The following is a 22815-nucleotide window of genomic DNA, read 5'->3' on the forward strand; positions in this document are numbered from 1 at the left end:
TTTATATACTGTTAAAATTATCTAATTGCAAGCTCATTTTAAAAGGTGATCATACACATGTTGCACAATTACACTATGTGATTTCTACGGTACATTGAAGTGTTCATGATTGCTTGGTTTTTCTCATGCAGAGCTCCTTACAAGTACCATGAATTATATGCTGTGCAGTACTGTTAGCTGATTGGAGTGATCATTGTACAACCAAATCATTCTGGGTATTTTCTTTAAGCAATAAACAATTTGTTTCCTTAACAGTATTCAACTTGTTTGTAAAGACAACGGTGTTGCATGGTAAATTAACATGTCTTAGTAGCTGTAAGTGCACAGCATATGAACATGCAGTGACTCATTTTCTGTTTTGCTGTACAAATTATCAAGCCCTATATTTTTGTTTTCGCTAATCGATTGCTGAATATAGCATTCAAGTGTGCAAGTCTGGAAAATCATAATGCAATTGTTGACATGGTCTAATATTGATGACAGTAGGCATCCCTCTTCCCCCACTCCTTCATTCTCCACGTAGCACTTTACTCATTTTATACATATTGAAAATCAAGTGTTTGCCATATTGGAGGAGATGAAATAATGTTTGTCATTTTCTGTTAAGGGTAAATGGAATGCTTTAGTCTCAAAGGCGCAGCTGTGTCTCAGCTCTCACAGGCAAAAAGGGGTTACAGATATCAGATGCTCTTTGTAATTTGAAGAAAAACTTGGCATTACTCAGGGCCGTAAGGATGGCGGTGCAGTCAGTGCCGTCGCACATGGCGGTACCAGCCGTACTCACCCTACACTGCTATCTGCGCCTTGCTCTGGCTCAGAATCCCTGCACAGTGTGGGGAGAGACATTATGTCTTCTTCCACAGTGTAATGGGATCTGTTCTGCCTCTCGGTGCCTCTCTAAGATGCTCCGAGCAGCAGGTGTTCCCACCCTCCGTTACGCTGGAGCGCTCAGTTATGATGGCTCAGGGGGAGGGTGCAGTATATGGCGCTGAAGCACCCTGTTACGGGGCTTGCATAACTAGCACTGGCTCCTCAACATGGGATATTATGCCTCATAGACTTTTCCAGACAGGTAAAGGTACCAGGTATCCTCGGTGTACTGCCCCCCTCATTATTACACATATTTTACTTATATGTATCTGTGATTAATTTACACCACTATAGCATTATTTTCCTTAATGCTACAGTGCAGCACATGGCTCCTGTCACTGTGAGGGAGCCAGCACTTTGGTGTCACCCCTTGGTGGCTGAGACCCAGGTGCAGCCCGCACCCCCCTTGTGACCCCCCTGACTGTATGTCATCAAATGCATACTTATTTGATATTTCAGTATAGAAATATGTAACTGCTCCAGTTAAAATCTCACTCTATTTTAGTCTGCTCGTTTAATGATAAACCTCCATAAATTGTGTTCTGATGCCATTATATATAAAATAATTGCATGCCCAAATTATCAGTCTGTTTTTCCTATTTTAAACCATGGGGCTGTTTATAATCTTTAAATTACAAGATTTACTGATTTTCACAGTGTAAGTCAAGCTTTGCTAATCATGGTAGATAAAAATACTTGAAGCAGTCTCTTTTATTTCTTTCCTTTTAAGTAATAGTTTATTCAAAAGACAATAATCCGTCTATAAGGTATACAAATGGGAACAAATGACTATTCAGCTTCAGCCTTCCTCTTCACAAGTTTCATGTGAAATGTAATGACTGGTTGTTAGTTTAGTCAAGGAGAACATAAATGGCATGATAATTTCCTTTTACAATCCACAAACTATTAAATTGTGATAAATAAGAACAAATAATGTGTCACATTTACTTACTTATAATGGAACACTGTAGTACCACCACAACTGTCCCTCTTTTGGAGGGACTGTCTCTGTATTAGGGGGTCTATCATTGGGGCAGTGGGGCCAAGTAAACTACAATTTCTTATTGCTGCATAATGCGGGGAGTAGAAATTATTTTTTTTACCTATTTATTGAAAACCACTGCCAGGGCAGCGGCTCTAATACATCTATTACCATTTGGACATGACTAGTGCCATCTGAAGATTATGTAGGCCATCGAGGCCACGCTCCGATCACCCATTTTTCTTATCATTTATATTAGACACACATCAAGTTGGCTGATGCTGTGCAACTTATATTATCATATTAATACCTGGGGGCCCATTTATCAAAGTGTATTTGAGGTATATTCCCCGAAAACACCCATTTTCAGGGGTTTACCTCAAATACTAAGTACCCCCCTGCTGTGAGCCCTTCATTACCGCTGGCAGCCGCATCCCCCGTAGGTTTCAATGGGGGATGCTTCCAAATTTACCACTATCCGGAATGCGATGCATTTCAGATATTGGCCCCTGCAGCTAACGTCATCTGGAGATGGCGTTAGCCGCTGTAGCCTATGGTCTACATCGCGCACTATTAGCCGGCGGAGGGATCCGCCGGAACCTTCCCCAGCTATGGCGGATGTGCAGTCAACGGGACTGGCCGGCAGCTCTCTGGAGACATCGCAGGGATGGGCTCCTTTCGGAGCCCGTGTCCCTGCATGTCCCGGATAATACATCCGGCAGATAGGATCGGTTTTTGCAATGCAATCATGGGCATTACTGCCATGCCCTGATCGCATTGCAAAAGCGATCATTGATAAATGGGCCCCCTGGTGCCTAGTAGGACACAAAACCTAGGACAAGGGTGATCTACTTTCAAAGTTAATCTTCCATTATCTACCAAGTATCTACATTTGCGCAACATAGGCTTGTGGCCAAAAAAGGGAACGTGGCATGCCACAAAGGGTGATGTGACATCGCAGCAAGTGACGTGGGGACTGTCCCGCCCAAATCACACATTGGTCCCCACAAGAAAAAAATTAAACACATTGGCCCCCAGAGGAAGAAAAAAAATACATACACACATTGGCCCTCACAGCAAAACACCCCAAACAAAATGTCCCCCTACAGGAAAAAAACAAAACATTGTCCCTCACACAAAAAAAATTAAACATTAAATTGCCCCAGCCCCCCACAAAAGACTGACCTGTCTGAGATAGAGGAGCTCCCAGTCCCTTCCTGCCATCAGCCGCGGACGGCACCAGCAGTACAGCAGCAGCGTGAGTACAGACCCGTCAGTCTTGATTGATCCAGGGTGCCGCACTGTGCCCCCTTTTGGGTTTGGCACCTTCGAGTCGGCCCTGCCCCCGTGCTCTCCTTATCCCACTCCTGGCACTGGTGCAATTGAGACTGTTACAGCCTGATTCATATTGGCTATTGCTGTCACAGTGACAGCCATGGCTTGATCTAGCCGCAGCTTCAGTTTGGCGCAGCTGAGCTAGTGAATAAGAATCACCCTGATTCTTTTGGGCTGCTGGTGGGCTGCAAGTATACATGGCAGCCGTGGCTTCAGCTAGACGCAGCTTACTGTTGCTAGACGGGCCAACACGATCGACTGGTTGAGTGTCTGTGGTCAACCAGTCAATCGCGATCAACGCTTTGGCCACCTCTGCCCTAGGAGATCCTTTGTCCACACTTGCACAGCAATATGGCTGCATTGATTCCCCACACTGTACACAAGGCCTTTACCTTTAAACAGATGCAGGGTTGTAGGTGTGCATGCAATGCCATCACCTTAGGCGCAGGGCCATGGACCATCGCTATCCCACAACCCCTGCATCTGGCTAGCAGGGTGCCTGGAATGATACCCTGTGGCCATTAGTGCTGCTGTAGTGCTGTTCGAGCGTCTTCAGGATTCTCACAGCATGCACCCTGTAATGTGTAGAGCCACCCAGAGCATCCAGGTAGCTCTTCACTATCTCCTACCAGTGGCCCCGCCCCCCTCATGTGATTTCACTTGTTTGGGGGCTGCACAGGGTGGCAGTGAGCCTTGTTTTGGTGCTGAGTAGATGTGACTGCTTCCTATAAATGATCCCACACTCTCTCTTTGCTAGCTGGCTCTTCAAACATCTACACCATGGACTCAAAGAAACATCATCTCTATTTCCCCAGAGAGCCTAGATATGAATTCCAAAACAAGAGTGGATAAGAATGGTAACATTATAAATCGTTTGTATCAGTGTTGGTAATAGATGGCGGTTATTCTTTGATTAGTTAGCTAATATTTTGCATATTTTAGTTATCTTACTTGTGTTTTTTAGTAATATAAACTGTGTGTCAAGGAGATGTTACTATGTTGTAAAGGGCTTCACATATTGTAGTAAGCATGTGTTGCTATTGTAAGATCAATTGCAGTTACCCTGAATCATGTATTAAGATTATCTCGTATTAATGCTTTAAGGATTAATCTGGCTGCAGTGGTAATTTTGGCACAATAGACATTCAACATGTGGATTGTACAGATTGGCTGCCATCGTGTGCTTGTGAAATGCATGTGAGGAATGTTGCTGATGTGTGAACTGTAGTTTTAATTATGGTATTTTGTGCTTATATTAACAACCGACCAGATCAGTTCTGTGGCATTGTTTTCTCAAACCATAAAATTTTGATTTTTGGTGCCAAATACACTGTAGTACAGAAGTACTTTAAATCGATAACAGAAACTACTAAGACAAAGGGGTCTATTTAGCATAAGTAAAAATCCACTAATGTAGGAGTTCTGCCTATTTATCAAAGCTCACCCGCTATTGTGGTTATTGCAGGCAATAGCCTTCACCGGGAAACTCCTGTGAAGCCATGCAAAGCTACCCCAGTCCTTTGATACCTAAATGCCATCTCTAGATGGCGTTAGGTATGGGAGCACTCAGGAATTAAATGTTTTATTATTGGTAATGGTGTCTGACCTCATAGTAGATGGGCATGGTTTGAGTATTTCAAGGTCCCAATCTTCTAATCGGAAATGTTGGCAGTTATGCGTGGGTGTCTCAGGTTTCAGTTTCTAAATTGTGGTAGTCCAGAATTCATATGGGGCTCAGTAGTATGGAGCTAAAATGAGCTTAAAATAATATAAAATGTTTGATATTAAAAAAAATAATAATAACAAATAGTAGCATAGTAATGCATACTGTATATATTGTTGATTGAAAATAGTTTTTACACTCATCAGAACATCTGAATACAGGAGAATATGTGTAATATTATTGTGGTAAATTCCTCCTATGATACTGTATTGTACACTGCTCAAAAAATACAGCGAACACTTAAACAACACAATACACTCCACTTAGGAAGCAATATTGATTGACAATCAATTTCACATGCTGTTGTGCAAATGCAATAGACAACAGGTGGAAATTATAGGCAATTAGCAAGAAACCCCTAATAAAGGAGTGGTTCTGCAGGTGGTGACCACAGACCACTTCTCAGTTCCTATGCTTTTTGGCTGATGTTTTGGTCACTTTTGAATGCTGGCGGTGCTTTCACTCTAGTGGTAGCATGAGACAGAGTCTACAACCCACACAAGTGGCTCAGGTAGTGCAACTCATCCAGGATGGCACATCAATGGGAGCTGTGGCAAGAAGGTTTGCTGTGTCTGTCAGCGTAGTGTCCAGAGCATGGAGGCGCTACCAAGAGACAGGCCAGTACATCAGGAGACGTGGAGGAGGCCATAGGAGGGCAACTACCCAGCAGCAGGACCGCTACCTCTGCCTTTGTGCAAGGAGGAACAGGAGGAGCACTGCCAGAGCCCTGCAAAATGACCTCCAGCAGGCCACAAATGTGCATGTGTCTGAGGGTGCTATGAGTGCCCAACGTTCACAGGTGGGGGTTGTGCTTACAACCCAACATCCTTGCAGGATGTTTGGCATTTGCCAGAGAACACCAAGATTGGCAAATTTGCCACTGGCGCCCTGTGCTCTTCACAGATGAAAGCAGGTTCACACTGAGCACATGTGACAGACGTGACAGAGTCTGGAGACGTCAAGGAGAACGTTCTGCTGCCTGCAACATCCTCCAGCATGACCGGTTTGGCATTGGGTCAGTAATGGTGTGGGGTTGCATTTCTTTGGGGGGCCTCACAGCCCTCCATGTGCTCACTAGAGGTAGCCTGACTGCCATTAGGTACCGAGATGAGATCCTCAGACCCCTTGTGAGACCATATGCTGGTGCGGTTGGCCCTGGGTTCCTCCTAATGCAAGACAATGCTAGACCTCATGTGGCTCGAGTGTGTGAGCAGTTCCTGCAAGACGAAGGCATTGATGCTATGGACTGGCCCCCCCGTTCCCCAGACCTGAATCCAATTGAGCACATCTGGGACGTCATGTCTCGCTCCATCCACCAACGCCACGTTGCACCACAGACTGTCCAGGAGTTGGCAGTTGGCAGATGCTTTAGTCCAGGTCTGGGAGGAGATCCCTCAGGAGTACATCCGCCACCTCATCAGGAGCATGCCCAGGCATTGTAGGGAGGTCATACAGGCACGTGGAGGCCACACACACTACTGAGCCTCAGTTTGACTTGTTTTAAGGACATTACATCAAAGTTGGAGCAGCCTGTAGTGTGTTTTTGCACTTTAATTTTGAGTGTGGCTCCAAAACCAGACCTCCAAGGGTTAATAAATTTGATTTCCAATCATAATTTTTGTGTGATTTTGGTGTCAGCACATTCAACTATGTAAAGAACAAAGTATTTAATAAGAATATTTCATTCATTCGGATCTAGGATGTGTTATTTTAGTCTTCCCTTTATTTTTTTGAGCAGTGTATATCAGTGTTACAGAAAGCTTCTTCACACAGCTTATACTTTAACGGTAACTGTTCTTTACAGTCTATTATAATATTGATACTAATTGATTAACCAGTAAAAAAAAAGACAAATACATTTAAATCTACCTTTATATCGTTTTTTTTTTACTACATACTGTATGTAGGAATCAGACATTGAATCCATTATCCAGGCTCTGACTCATGCAGCATGATGGGGAATTTGTGAAGGGAATATGTATCAGTACATTGTATCCTAGGATACAGCATCTGCTATTTTGTCTGCATATTTTGTTAAAAACCCGTTTCTCTCCTACAGGGACCAGCATATTTACTGTATATGAAGCTGCATCTCAGGAAGGGTGGGTTTTCCTTATGTACAGAGCAATTGACAGCTTCCCCAGATGGCGCTCCTATTTCTATTTCATTACTCTCATTTTCTTCCTTGCTTGGCTTGTTAAGGTATTGTATAATTTGTTATCTGAATATATATATATATATATATTCATCATTCCTGTTAATGATTACCAAATGACTGTTCTCTTCTAAACATTGTGGAAACTTATGTTTTCTAGAATGTCTTCATTGCTGTGATCATTGAGACCTTTGCTGAAATCAGAGTGCAGTTTCAACAGATGTGGGGTTCTCGAAGCAGCACTACTTCAACTGCTACCACCACGGTAATCTGTTCATAGATATGGCTCATTTGTATTTAGAACGTCAATTTTACTTTTGTTTTCGAGCAGCTTTTTTATACATATAGGATTTCAAGCGCATAGCACACACATATATTTTTTATTCTGTCAATTTTACTTTGCAAGTATCATGAAATTCTTACTAACATGCCACCTCTGACATCTGGGTCCTAATTTATTTCCAGCTGCAAGTAAAGCAGCTGGAAATAAAACAACATACAGAATCTGACAAGTTCACTGAAGTACAGATAATGGTAGTAGAGCAATCCTGGTAGAAATCTTACAACAAAGTAAAAGTTGAGATCTAAGTGTCAGCTTTGCCTAAAGCTGGCCACACACGGCCAGATAAAATGCCTGTCAGACCGACAGATATTTTATCTGGCCGGCTGCCAGCGCAGATGTCCCCGGCATACACTGTGAGATCTCTGACAGTGTATTCGGCCGACATCTGCGCTCCACCCCCGGGGGAGGAGACATTTCCCTGTTCTTCCATGGGAAGGAACACAGGAAATGTCTGTCTGACGGCCGCGGCTGGGCATACACTGCCCGATGCGGCCGACAGTTTACCGGTAAATATCGCATCGGACGGGCATGCTGGACAATCTGGCATGCCCGACCGAGCAATATTTAACCCTCGGTCGCCCCCCCCACACGCTACAATTATCGGGGCGATCCACGGATATCGGGCAAATCGCTCCGATAATTGTAGCGTGTATGGCCAGCTTAAGTATACTTTAGGGTAGATACATAACAAAGAAATGGCTGTGTGCCATATTTTCAGGAATGCCAAGTTCATATTTAGAAAGTTGCTTGCCAGTCCTTTATAGATGCGCATCCCATCCAAATAAGAAATCTTATTTTAGCTGGGCCGCTTTACTGTTGTCTGGCAAACTCCTGGTGTGCTTTGATGTGGTTTTTCTTCAGTAATGGCTTCTTTCTAACCACCATCCCATACAGGTCTCTTGATGTGGTTAACTGTGCACCTTCATTCCAGTCTCAGTGACTAAACTCTGTAGCTTCTTCAAAGTGATAGTTACCCTCAGCGGCTTCATGCCGGGTAACACCATCCAAGGGAGTGACATCAAAATAGTAGAGCTGCTTGGCTGGTGTCACTGAACAGCGCTTCAGCATGCGCACGTCATCCAACCTGTGCTGGGAGAGCCTTACCCACAAAAGGCAAAAGGTCACTCCCCCTTTCGCTCACGAGAGGGGTCAATACATATTGCACTGGGTGTCACCACCAATTGTGATGCCTCTGGTCAGGGCTGCCATCAGAAATTTTAGGGCCCAGGACTAACAAAATAGTCGGGGCCCCCCAAGCCCCCCCGCTTTCTCTACTATGTAACCGCTTTCTCTCCCTGAGTGCTTGGCTGTGTGTATATAACTAATACAGATGGCCTAGCTCACTCTATCCTACTCTCTATCCTCTACACTCTCCTCCCTCTCCAGTCCTAGCCAGGCAGTCCCCACATGACATACTGGCTGCTGCTGCGGTGCTGCAAGCAAGCAAATCTCATAAATTACCTCATTGTAGAGGCTCCTTCTTCTCCTGGGATGGTTGGCTGGCATGGCCCCCTCTCTCTTCCAGTGGTGCGGCATGACATCATGCGTGCGGACTCAAAAAAAAATATTGAACAAATGGGTGGGCAGGAGGAGCGGCGGGCGGGCCTCCTGTAAATGAATCAGGTGTTGTGCAGGTAGTCGGCGTGGCGTGCCGTTGCGGCATGGCCGGTTGGAGCGGGTCTCCCTTACACTTAAGGTGTAGCAGCCAGTAGGACCGGACATGCCCCCTCCTTTCTGCCAAGTGTCCAGGCCCGGCAGTTACCCCCTGATGCCGGCCCTGCCTCTGGTTGGCCTCTCTGTGACTTCCCTCAGAAGTCTCCTTCTTGCTCTGATGCTCAGTTTTATGGCCTTGTCTATGCAGTGGTATGCAGTGGTTGGGAAATATGATGCAGCTTCCATTTCCTCACAATTGATCCAAGAGTGCATTCTGGGATCTCCAAACACTTGGATATTATTTTGCAGCCTTTTCCTATGTTGTGCATATCTATCTATCTATCTATCTATCTATCTATCTATCTATCTATCTATCTATCTATCTATCTAGCAAGCAGACAACGGTGGAACTCCAAGTATAACAACGTTAAAGCCGGGTCAATAGACCACCGACATGTTTATTGTAAATCAACGTTTCAGTCCTTGCGGACCTTCATCAGGAATAAAATACATACATGAAAACCGCTTACCTAAATACACAAAAAGACTCCACCACGAGTGTGCACCCCACGCCAACCTCCCGGAGCTGAGCCATGACTTTAGTAGTGATAAAGCTTTCACTCACATGCTTCGTATGATGTTCTTGACTATTTTTAACATTAAGACGTTTTCTCTCTGATATTTGATGTAATTATGATTCATTTGATATACACCATTTATTGCTTTATATGTTGCAACTCTCTTACTTTGTTACCAGTGATCTGTTTATCTTTTCTTTATCACTACTAATGTTTTCTGGCTTCGCTGTTATGTTTGCAGCGTTGCCATGGTGAGCTGATTACCATACGCCGTGTGTGCTGTGTAGTGCACGCTGATGACGTCATGGCTCAGCTCCGGGAGGTTGGCGTGGGGTGCAGACTCGTGGTGGAGTCTTTTTTTGTATTCAGGTAAGCGGTTTTCATGTATGTATTCTATTCCTGACGAAGGTCCGCAAGGACTGAAACGTTGATTTACAATAAACATGTCGGTGGTCTATTGACCCGGCTTTAACGTTGTTATACTTGGAGTGCCACCGTTGTCTGCTTGCTACTTCTCTATTTTGCGGGGGGCACCCACCTTACACTTCCTGGAGGAAGAGTGCCAAGCCCGTGGCTGTTTTTTATCTATCTATCTATATTTACAGTATGACCAATGTTTTTTTTATTAGGGGGCTCTTTTATCCACAAATGCTGACCTTTTTTAGTGATGCATCGGTAGGTAGAGGCTATTTGAAAGCCAATAGTTATGGCAATCTAGCAATATATTCCATCTGTGTAAACCTGGAGTTTCTACACCACAGGGTTTGAATACTTATATAAGTAACATAAGTTTTTATTTTTGTTCAACAAAATGACAGTTAACAATAGTGTCTGGAACAATCTGTGTAAGTGTCATTTTCAATACACTGTATAAAGTGCCTTGCAAAAGTATTCACCCACCTTGGCTTTTTACCTTTTTTGTTACATTACAACCTGTCAGTTATTTATTTTTTTAAACTGAATTTTATGTGATGGATCTGCACAAAATAAAAAATTGGCATGTGCATATGTAATTACCCCCTTTGCTATGAAGCCCCTCAAAAGATCTGGTGCAACCAATTACCTTCAGAAGTCACATAATTAGTGAAATGAAGTCCACCTGTGTGAAGTCTAAGTGTCACATGATCTGTCAGTATATACACACCTTTTCTGAAAGGCCCAAGAGGCTGCAACACCACTAAGCAAAAGGCATCACACCATGAAGACCAAGGAGCTCTCCAAACAAGTTAAGGACAAAGTTGTTGAGAAGTACAATTCTGGGTTGGATTATAAAAAAATATCCAAATCTTTGATGATCCCCCGGATACAACAACAAATCTGCCAAGAGAGGGCCGCCCACCAAAACCACAGACCGGGCAAGGAGGGCATTAATCAGAGAGGCAGCACAGAGACCAAAGGTAACCCTGAAGGAGCTGCAGAGTTCCACAGCAGAGACTGGTGTATCTGTGCATGTGACCACAATAAGCTGTACACTCCATAAAGCTGGGCTTTATGGAAGAGTGGCCGGAGAAAAAAACACTACTTAGTGATAAAAATAAGAAGACTCAATTTGAGTTTGCCAAAAGGCATGTGGGCGACTCCCCAAATGTATGGAGGAAGGTGCTCTGGTCACATGAGACTAAAATTTTACTTTTCGGCCATCAAGGAAAACGCTAGGTCTGGCGCAAACCCAACACATCCCATCACCCCAAGAACACCATCCCCACAGTGAAACATGGTGGTGGCAGCATCATGCTGTGGGGATGTTTTTCAGCAGCAGGGACTGGGAAACTGATTTGAGTTGAGGGAAAGAGGGATGGTGCTAAATTCAGGGATATTCTTGAGCAAAACCTGTTTCAGTCTGCCTGTGATTTGAGACTAGGACGGAGGTTCACCTTCCAGCAGGGCAATGACCCGAAGCATACTGCTAAAGCAACACTCGAATGGTTTAAGGGGAAACATTTAAATGTGTTGGAATGACCTAGTCAAAGCCCAGATCTCAATCCAATTGAGAATCTGTGGTCAGACATGAAGATTGCTGTTCACAAGTGGAAACCATCCAACATGAAGGAGCTTGACAAAGTACTGACTTTAGGGGGGTGAATATAAAAAAAACCCACAACTTCACAGTTGTAGGCATGTTCTGTGAATGAAATGATGCACACCTCCAAGCAATCAATTTTAATTCCAGGTTGTGAAGCAACAAAACATGAAAAATGCAAAGGGATATGAATAGTTTTACAAGGCACTGTATGTATTAATTCACATGCTTACATATACTTGTATGTAGGGCTTACTTGCTAGAAGAATCACTCCCACATCAATGGAGCCCACTGAACTATAGTCACAAACGCTGTCTAACTTATCCCAAAGGAAAAATCAGGTAGCCACAGTAAAGTAGTACAAAATGCCGATATTCAAAATATCGACACCAGAATATCGACATCGTCTGAACATTTACATGTTAACATTGCTGCGTAATCTTAAACCTAACACAGCCTAACAATAACCCTGAACTAGAGATGTGTGTCGATCCCCGTATTTTGATTTTGGTTCTAATTCATCTCGTGTTTTGGTTTTGCCAAAACCACACTCAAGTGTTTTGGTTTTGGATCTGTAGTTTTTTTAAAATTATAAAATTAGCTAAAATCACATCATTTGGGCCTGTTTTGTTCCAACAGTATTACTAACCTCAATAACATTAATTTCCACTCATTTCCAGTCAACGTTGACTACCTCACAGCTCACAATATTGTTTTCACTTTTCACCAATAAAGGCCAAAGGCTGCAGCGAGCTGGCTGGCTAAATTAAAGTGACAGAGCAGCGGCACAAACCCACAGCAGTTTAAAAGAATATCGGACATCTATGAAATATTGCCACACAGCAGTGACAGACAGGATGGCAGTTTAATAAACTATAAACTATAAAAATGTTTGTTGTCAGTCAGCACTGACCCAAACAGCACATAATGCAAAGAAAAGAGGTGCTAGATGGAATTGTCCTTGGGCCCTCCCACCCGCACTTTTGTTGTATATTAAAAAGGACATGCACAGTTTTGGTTTGTAAACCAATCACTTCAGCGACAGGGACTGCCACTTGTGGCTGAAGTAGTTGATCTGTTTGAGCCCACACAAAGCAAGCTACCAATGGGCTTAAGGCAGCTAACAGTGCTGTTAATGATCTCTTCATGTCATGGCTTTTTGTGTAGGTTTGGATGGCTTGTTGCTGTTCCTCTATTCATTGAAGCATATAAAGGGTGGAATTCAATCTTGTTACTACCTCTTGCTTCAGTTGGTGGCATGTCAAATTGAACTTTTCTTGCAGCCTCTAAAATCTTCTACATGCAGTTGCTGAATGCGAAATAGCCTCTTAGTGAAGCTGGTAAGACAGAAAGTAACCTGCCTGGGAATGAGGTGGCATTTTGTGTTACCTACTGCTGCTGCTGAAGGCAATACTCCCACCCAGTGGGCTGTCACACTCATGTAATCTTTCGTTTGTCCAGTACTGCTTTTCCACATATCTGTGGTTAAGTGGACAGTGGCTACAATTTTGTAGGCCAAGAATTAATTTTTATTAATGTCCTCATACAGGCACGGAATTGCTTTTCTGGTAAAATGGAACTCAGATGGAATTTGATAGCTGGGGACACAGGGCCTCAATTAACTGTCTAAATCTAGATGCTTTAATGGCAGATATTGGCCTCAGATCTAATACAAGCATACGCGTCATGGCTTCAGTGATCCACTGTGCAACTGGGTGACAGCTGTCCTACTTGCTTCCTCTTGCAGTGGATTGTTTAACAGTCAGTTGTTTTTGAAAGTACTAGTCTCCTTCTGGGATGAAGATCCACCCCAGCAGCAGCAACAGGCTTAGTGCTCAAGGATTCTTCTGGGAAATACTGGATTGAGGAGAACTCAGTTAGCCTTAGCAAATTGGATGCAGAAGTAGCTCCAATCATTAATGAGGAGATTGATGATAAAGGTGTTGATGGTGGAGTTTGCAGGTGCTGGGAGCTAGCTGAGAGATGGGAACAAACTGATGATAGACTGCTTGTTTTTATTACTTTAGCAGAATTTTTTAGATTTTGTCAAAAACTTTTCAAGAACATGCTGCAAATAATGTAACAGCGAGGAGGTTCTTAGATGGTAAACGTCCCTACCTCTACTTACTTTGGCTTTACAAATGCTACAGATAGCTTGACAACTGTTGTCAGGCTGTGGGTAAAATTAATTCTACACATAACAGGTGGAATTTTTGGTCTTATGCCCAGGCATACCAATGGCCTTCTTGTTATCACAGGCAAGAACTGCTTCCACTGGCGCCTCACTTACACAAACAACATCCTCATCATCAACATCCTCATTAATGGTGTCAGCTACACAAATATCCCCCTCATCTGTTACACATTCTCAGTAGCATCCTCAATTCCTATGTCAGCATCTTTACTTGTGCTGCTCATCCCCACATTGGCAGACATGGTGGAAGGAGACTTCTCTATGTGTCCTGTATCAGAAAGGTCAGGCTCACACTTAGCACTCATGGATACTCTTAGACTCTCCTCAGGGATTTGTGACATTTTTGAACACATAGTTTGTTCTTCTGTCACAGTGCTTTTATTCAGCAGTGATTTTCCTGTTTTATCCTTTTAGACTTTGAAGTTCCTGCATCGTCATGTGAGGCAGAAGAAGATGCCTGACTGACAGCAGTTGCAGAACCACCACTCACAAATATAGACAAAGGCCTGAGCCTTTAGTTGCCACTGCTTAAACCCTCTATGTCCTTGAGCACCAGGTTTAGTAGATGGCGTTGAAAGACTAGTATCGTCATGACTTGTTGCAACATCTACAGTGCTAGTACTTGGTTGCTGCCACTGTTGTTCGATTGATCATCATGATCCATATCAATTCACAGCACTGATATTATTAAGGTGGTGGCCCCTGACCTACTGACCGTTAGTGTTCTTATTAAACAACACACTATAACGGACTGAAGTTTTTCCAATGCACAACAAAAATATTGAAATGAAAGTGAAACAAATAATACAAACTGCCCACCAACTGCAAGGCACTGCTCAGATAATATTAATGCGGTCACCCTTGACCTACTGACTGTAAGGGGTAAATTTACTAAGATTCGTCTGATCGAGTTTTGCAGATTACAAACTCGATTTGCATCGCTGAAAATCGGGTAATTTTAGGCTTCTGAAACACTCAAATTTACCAAGAAGCATGTTTAGCTGAGATCGTGTTTTTCGATGCTGCATCTGTTTGAGATTTCTCCCCCGAGTTGCAAGTGTCTGAACACAGCCATACACTCCCGAGCAAAAAACCTGCACATATCAGTGAGATATATGAAGGTTGCTTGTGTGATTTTAATGTACAAAAAGGATTAAATGTGAATTAAAGCATAAGGAGCCCTGGACGCCTCAGCCAGTCCTGGTTCCAAAAATATAGGGAAAAAATGTGTAGGGTTCCCCCGTATTTTAGGAACCAGCACTGGGCTGCTGAGCCTGTTCTGGTTTTAAAAATAGGGGGAAAAAATTGCGTAGGGTTCCCCCTATTTTCAAAACCATCAATGGGCTGAAATCCGGCCGGGGTGTAATGCCACGGCCAGGGGACTCTTTCACCTTTCAAAGCATTATCATCGCAAGCCAGTCAGCCCAAGCCGGGGATCTCAGGGGAGGTGGGGACCCTCCAATAAAGGGGTCCCCCCTCTCCCGAGCACCTCAGGCTTAAGCTGAAGCCCGGGGCTCTTCCTCGCACCCCTCGGCATTGGGTGCAGGGGTAATAGTGTAGAAAATAGAATTAAACTATTGTTTTTTTACAGTGGAACTACAGGTGTCAGCATGCCTGCTCTTTGGCACTTATGGAACTACAGGTGTCAGAAGTCAGCCGGCACTCGTGCCCCAACTGTGAAAAAAATAGTTAAAACAACCACAAGACACACACACTGTAGTAAGTAAAATGTTATTACATACCAACCACACTCACACATACTTACGTGTTGCCAGATGTTTGGTCCCCTTCTCCAAGTAGAATTACAATGGGTTACCTGTAAAAAATGCTGATACTCACCTAAGTCCTTGTGCTGGTCTCTGTAGCATCCAGGGATCTTCTCAAAATAACAAAACGACACACGGGCCAGTTCGTATTGTAGTGATGTATGTGTGACCACATATATCGCTACCCGGCAAGTGATTGTAGACCCCATGTGGAAACTGTCAGGAGCTGCCATCCAATCAGCGCCAGCTAACGCTAACTGTAGAGCAAGTAGTGTTTCTAGTGTAAGTAATATATTATATATATATATATACAGTCAGGTGCATAAATATTGGGACTTTAACAGAATTTTCATATTTTGGCCTCTATTCACCACCACAATGGCTTTGAAATGAAACAAAAAAGATGTGCTTTAACTGCAGACTTTCAGATTTAATTTGAGGGTAATTACATCCAAATCAGGTGAACGGTGTAGGAATTACAACGGTTTCTGTATGTGCCTCCCACTTTTTAAGGTGCCAAAAGTAATGGGACTATCAACTCAAAAGATATTTCATTGACAGGTGTGGGCTATTCCCTCGCTATTTCATTATCAATTAAGCAGGTAAAAGGTCTGGAGTTGATTCTAGGTGTGACATTTGCATTTGGAATCAGTTGCTGTCTACTCTCAATATGAGATCCAAAGAGCTGTCACTATCAGTGAAGCAAGCCATCATTAGGCTGAAAAATCAAAACAAACCCATCAGAGAGATGGCAAAAACATTAGGTGTGGCCAAATCAACTGTTTGGAACATTCTTAAAAAGAAAGAACGCACCGGAGAGCTCAGCAACACCGAAAGACCCGGAAGACCATGGAAAACAACTGTGGTGGATGACAGAAGAATTATTTCCCTGGTGAAGAAAAACCCCTTCACAACAGTTGGCCAAATCAAGAACACTCTCCAGGAGGTAGATGTATAGATCTCAAAGTCAACAATCAAGAGAAGACTTCACAAGAGTGAATATAGAGGGTTCACCATAAGATGTAAACCATTGGTGAGCCACAAAAACAGGAAGACCAGATTAGAGTTTGCCAAACAACATCTAAAAAAGCCATTACAGTTCTGGAACAACATCCTATGGACAGATGAGACAAAGATCAACTTGTACCAGAGTGATGGGAAGAGAAGAGTATGGAGAAGGAAAGGAACTGCTCATGATCCAAAACATACCACCTCATCAGTGAAGCATGGTGGTGGTAGTGTCATGGCGTGGGCATGTATGGCTGCCAATGGAACTGGTTCCCTTGTATTTATTGATGATGTGACTGCTAACAAAAGCAGCAGAATGAATTCTGAAGTGTTTCGGGCAATATTATATGCTCACATTCAGTCAAATGCTTCAGAACTCATTGGACGGCGCTTCACAGTGCAGATGGACAATGACCCGAAGCATACTGCAAAAGCAACCAAAGAGTTTTTAAGGCTAAAAAGTGGAATGTTATGCAATGGCCAAGTCAATCCCCTGACCTGAATCCCATTGAGCATGCATTTCAATTGATGAAGACAAAACTGAAGGGAAAATGCCCCAAGAACAAGCAGGAACTGAAGACATTTGCAGTAGTGGCCTGACAGAGCATCACCAGGGATGAAACCCAGCGTCTGGTGATGTCTATGCGTTCCAGACTTCAGGCTGTAATTGCCTGCAAAGGATTTGCAACAAAATATTAAAAAGTGAAAGTTAGATTTAGGATTGTTTAGTTTGTCCCATTACTTTTGGCCCCTTAAAAAGTGGGAGGCACATATAGAAACCGTTGTAATTCCTACACCGTTCACCTGATTTGGATGTAATTACCCTCAAATTAAATCTGAAAGTCTGCAGTTAAAGCACATCTTGTTTGTTTCATTTCAAAGCCATTGTGGTGGTGAATAGAGGCCAAAATATGAAAATTCTGTCAATGTCCCAATATTTATGCACCTGACTGTATGTATATATATATATATATATATATATATAAATATATATATATGTGTATATATATATATATATATATATTTATTATAGTATAGATGTACCTGTAAAAACAATGTTTTGCTAACTGCCTACAACAAAAAGTAGCTTGGACAGTATTACACTAAGGGTTATGTCACTCCTCCTAGTCCTAGCTAACATCCAACTCCTCTATCCTGGCTGAGCTGCAGTTCTGTGTCAAATGCCGCCCGAATCACCGCGGGAGGGACTTATATCGAATCCAAAACACACAAGCTCCAACTCCAGGAAGATGATATTTTGCCTCGTTTTGGAATTCGGAAATAGTGGGGAGATCCGAGTCCCTGCTGGATTCGGTTTCCTGGAAACCGAACCTGCCCATCTATACCCTGAGCATAACTGCAACAAATCACTTTGCTAGATAAATTAGATAAGGAGCAAACATCTATTGTGTCACTCATCTTTCTCTGTGAGGAGTTTTCCTGTGTAGAATTCTAATCCATTGCCTCAGGACACAGCAGCCAGGGAGGGTTACAGTACTATGGTTAGACTTGTCCTCCAGGATAGCTTTGAAGGAAAATTGAAAATATCTTTTCAAGACGTACACTGGACGAGATGCTGTTTGCAACATGTCAGATTTTGTTCGCCAAGACATTTGCTTAAGGTCAAATGTTCTAAAGCACTGTCCCTTGTGGTCATATGTGTCCATTTAGTTTTACATCACACAGCTGGTTTATTATAAAGCTGATAGCCATGTTAGTGCCACCGTGACGACGAACTTCCTTTATGGATCTACAAATACAAACTACAGAATACAAAGGGCTGTAATGTATAATATGGTTTTAACTTGTGGTCCAGGCAAATACAAGTGTGCAATAAAGATAAATCACAGGAACACTAATTATTTTAGAAACAAGTCATTGCAGATCTTTTCAGACGTGCAAAAAGCTCTGCAAATTTTCATTTCAACGTGGCATTGTCTATTGCTTTTCTGCGACTATAGATTACATGCTAAACCTATCTAGCATCACAAAGCTGTATGTGACAACAAAATGCAAAACATGTATCAAGATCACACGATATCAAATAATACCCCTTTTACACCAGATCAAAAACCTGGGTTTTTGCTGGATCTACCCGGGTCGCAGCTCAGTGTAAAAGGGTCCCTGAAAAATAACCTGGGTCAAGTGACCCTGCAATCCAACCCAGGTAGCTACCAGGGTTGGACCCAGGATGGACCCAGGTAATGGTGCAGTGTAAACGGTGCAACCCGGGTTATCTGACCTGGATCATGCCTTAAATGAGCGGATTGGTGGTTGTGGAGCATTCACCTCCCACTTTTTATGACCTCACAGGTTTAGCAGGGCAGACTTGAGTTCAGTGTGAACAGGGTTGACCTGGGAGTAACCCAGATCAAAGGTGCAGTGTAAATGGGTCTGATCTGGGTCTGACCAGGGTTGGAACCATGTCTAAAATCCCAGGTTGGACCTGGGTTTTTGGTGGAAAAGAGGTATTACTATGCACAACTGCATGTAATGTCTTACAGCACAGGTTCTCAAACTCGGTCCTCAGGACCCGAAATAGTGCATATTTTCCAGGTCTCCTTACACAATCACATGTGAAATAATGATCTCCACCTGTGGATCTTTGAAAATGTGTCAGTGAGTAATGAATACACCTGTGCACCTGCTGGTGACCTGTAAAACATGAGCTGTGAGGGGTCCTGATGACCGAGTTTGAGAACCACTGCCTAAAGGCCCCCATACATCAGTGATGTAGTGATCCTGCAACCAGGCATTGCAGGACTGCTGAAATCCAACATGTTGGATTTCACAGATATGCCGATCACAATCAAAAAATTATCGGTATGGGAAGATCTGTAAAATGTAGAATTTCACCGATCCTGCGACTGATAGCGGAAACAATGATGGCTGCCGGTTGGCATTCTCGACTGGTGGATCGGCGGTTCCGATCCCATCGCTACATCATGATGATCCATTGTAGATGTATGGGGGCCTTTAGAGGAATATATAGTGACAGAGCATGCACTGTTGTCATATGCCCAGTGCAATAACTGACATTTTTTGTGCCCTGTGCAACATTTTATTGTCCTTACGCAACAGTCACTTTGGAAAAAAAAAACAGTTTATCTCCCACCTTTGCTAAAAATGTATATAGTTAATGTGCACAGTGCAATGCAAATGGGTAAACCAAGTGCTGTGTGTGTGGCACAACAAAGAAAGAGAGACATGGCAAAACTCATTTTGACAGGGCCTTCTTTACATTCTGTTTGATGTCATCAATTTGTTTGTATCATGATCCCCTCATTGTATAACGGTGTGAATTATGGGCCTGATTCATTACCGATCGCAACTACGATTACGCACGCAATCAGACGATTGTTGTGTTCTGTGCAGCGTATGCATTGCAGTGCGCGTGCGCAAAGGCTCCACTGCAGTGTCCACGCAGACCGATTGCTGAGTGATTGTTTGGAAGTGAGCGCTTGGGGGTGGTGATGGGTGGGTTGTCAGTGAAACGCAAGCGTGAAAGCATTTGAACGCGTGCATAAATTAGCCACTGCGATGCCATACGTAGCTTGAGCTTTTACTGCGTATGATTAGGTTAGCAATTTCTGAGTAAGGTCTGACCTTGCATGCGTGACCATACAACCAAGTGACCAAGTTTGCCTGAGGCTCAATGTTAACAATGGTTTCGCAGACATGCAAAGTATTACGGATGTGTATAAGTGGAAGTGGGCGTCCTTATGTTAGGCTGTGAAGGCATTGCGATAGCATTCATTAGCATATTTGTTCAGTGAGACTGTGGGCCTGATTCAGACCCGCTCGCGAGCATTGAGCGCTCGCAAGCGGGTCGATGGTGGCCCAGTGCGCATGCGCACGACAGAGCCAGCTCCGTCGTGCGCATGCGCGAGACCCGGATAGCGACGGGCAAGCCGTCGCTCCGGGTCTCCTAACAAAGGGGGCGTGCTGTCGATGGTGAGTGCAGCACGCCCCCTTTGGTGGGCGTGCCGGCGGCGTGGCTGCCCAGACGGAGGCGTTCCCATGGGAACACCTACCGTCTGGGGCCAGCCCCACTGACATCACAAGTGATGTCAGTGGGAGTGCTTTCGGCTATGTTTGAGCCGAAAGCACTCCAGGGCTTGCGGCAACGAGACCCTACCACAAGGGTCTCATCGCAAGCCCGATGGTCGCAATGGTCTTGACCATCGCGACTATCTTCCTGCCCGCTCGCTATAACTGTGGGTGGTCACATGCGAGCGGGCAGGAGGCCGTTCAAAAAAAAAAAATAGCCCGGCCCTGATTCAGAGCGAGCGCTCTGTCAGAGCGTCCGGCTCTGAATCAGGGCCTGTGTGCGTAATCACAGCTGCGATTGCAATAGTGATCCATAATGATCAGGCCCTCTGTTAGCACTTTATAAATAAATAATATGATAACACAGACAATATATTGTTACTTATCTAAAAAAGTGTCATGGTGATGTACAATTTTGCTTGCGTTGCATTTTTCTTCATAATAGTCTCCTTGACCACCAGTTGCTTTCGTTGCATTTTTGCTTCATAATAGTCCCCTTGACCACCAGTTGGTAGAAATCATGTTTTTGTTACCTGATAGAGATGAGAATGATGATGAAACCTTATTCCAATTAATCCAGACCTACAGTACTTCCACCTGCGATCAGAATGGCATCTTCCAAATACTGCATTCCCTATAGTCTCACATTCCTCCATTAAGTTCTCCACTTTCCTGATCACTTGCATGGATTACTATGGCATGTGGTGCCACTGGTATTTAATGCCAGTAGTTACCTGCCTTACAGTCACAATTAGCTGCAGAAACTAGATGTCACTTTATATTATGCAATATGCTAGATGCACTTTAAAACAAATACATATGTATAACATTTATTACATTTGTACAAACTACTTGCATCAATGCTTATTAACACATAAGGGCTGTGTTAGGATCCGCAACTGCACAGGCCAGGCGCACACTAGTTTGTCATTAGGGAGGCTTGCAGGGTTTTGCTTTGATTGGACCCTGCATCTGTTAAGTTACAGCCAGCCCTTCACTCCATACCGGTTATACTGCCTAACTTCCAGAGTATGTGGTCGTATTCTAGGTAACCTGAGTTCTAGCCGGTTTTCCTAGTTCTGCTGTTCCAGTACCCAGTGCCTGTTTGTCTGATCTGGATCTGCCTGTGTGTCATCCAGCCTGTATTCCTGCCATGTCTGAGTGCACCTGTCTGCCATCTGATTCCTGCATCTCAGCCTGCATATCCATCGACTTTCCAGCTGTGTCTGTTTATGTCCACCGGAGTCTAGTTTGCAGTGTTCACATCCACGCTGCTTCCAGTCAGTGTTTCTTCCTTGTCTAAGTTCAGCTGTTTACTGTCATGTCTCAGTTGCAACACCTTGTTCCTGTCACGCCACAGCCCCAAAGGCCACACCGTCCAGTCTCAGTCGCATCACTCGGTTCCAGTCACGCCACAGCCCTCAAGACCGCTCTGTCCTGTCTCAGTCACATCACCTTACTCCTGTCACGCCAAGGCTGTACCAGCCAGTCTCAGTCGCATCACCCGGTTCCAGGCACGGCCCTCATGGCCGCACCATCCCGTTCCAGTTGCGCAACGGCCCTCAAGGTCACTCTGTCCTGTCTTAAGTCGCACTTTAGCCCTCAAGGCTGCACGGTCTAGGTCTGGTCTCACCACGGCCCTCCAGACCACTCTGTCCTCTCTCAAGTTGTACCGCAGCCCTCCAATCCAGTCTCAAGTCGCACTTCAGCCCTCAAGGCTGCACCGTCTAATTCTGGTCTCACCACAGCCCTCAAGGCCGCTCCATCCTGTCTCAAGTTGCACCTCAGTCCTCAACTCTTGTCTCGTGACCATTCAGCCCTCAAGGCTGCATCATCTAGTTCTTGTTTTACCATGGCCCTCAAGACCGCTCCGTCCTGTCTCAAGTCGCACCTCAGCCCTCAAGTCCAGTTTTGCCTGTCTTGTCCTTGTCAGTCCAGTCTTGCCTGTCTTGTCCTTGCGAGTCCAGTCTTGCCAGTCTTGTCTGACATCCTGCATACTATAGTCCTGGTCGCTCCTGTCCTGCAGCTCATATTCTGTGTCTAGTCATTCCTTGTCTAGCATCCTAAGCTGCACTACAGTCCATAGACATTCCTCAGACTATAGTGACCTGTTGCTGCTTGTGTTCCCTATGTGTTG

The 22815-nt window shown here is 44.0% G+C and overlaps 1 protein-coding gene across 1 annotated transcript in view; it reads left to right on the forward strand.

The window, feature by feature from the left end:
- NALCN (sodium leak channel, non-selective) overlaps window positions 1-22815 on the forward strand; it is a 665599-nt gene that overhangs the window by 271160 nt on the left and 371624 nt on the right. The window contains exons 8-9 of the mRNA XM_088456607.1: window positions 6970-7112; window positions 7226-7330. Coding sequence (XP_088312733.1) covers window positions 6970-7112; window positions 7226-7330 — 248 coding nt within the window. The remainder of the gene's footprint in view (window positions 1-6969; window positions 7113-7225; window positions 7331-22815) is intronic.

This window comes from Taudactylus pleione, unplaced genomic scaffold, assembly GCF_031769625.1.
Source record: "Taudactylus pleione unplaced genomic scaffold, aTauple2 ptg000041l, whole genome shotgun sequence".
NCBI classification, from domain to species: Eukaryota; Metazoa; Chordata; class Amphibia; order Anura; family Myobatrachidae; genus Taudactylus; species Taudactylus pleione.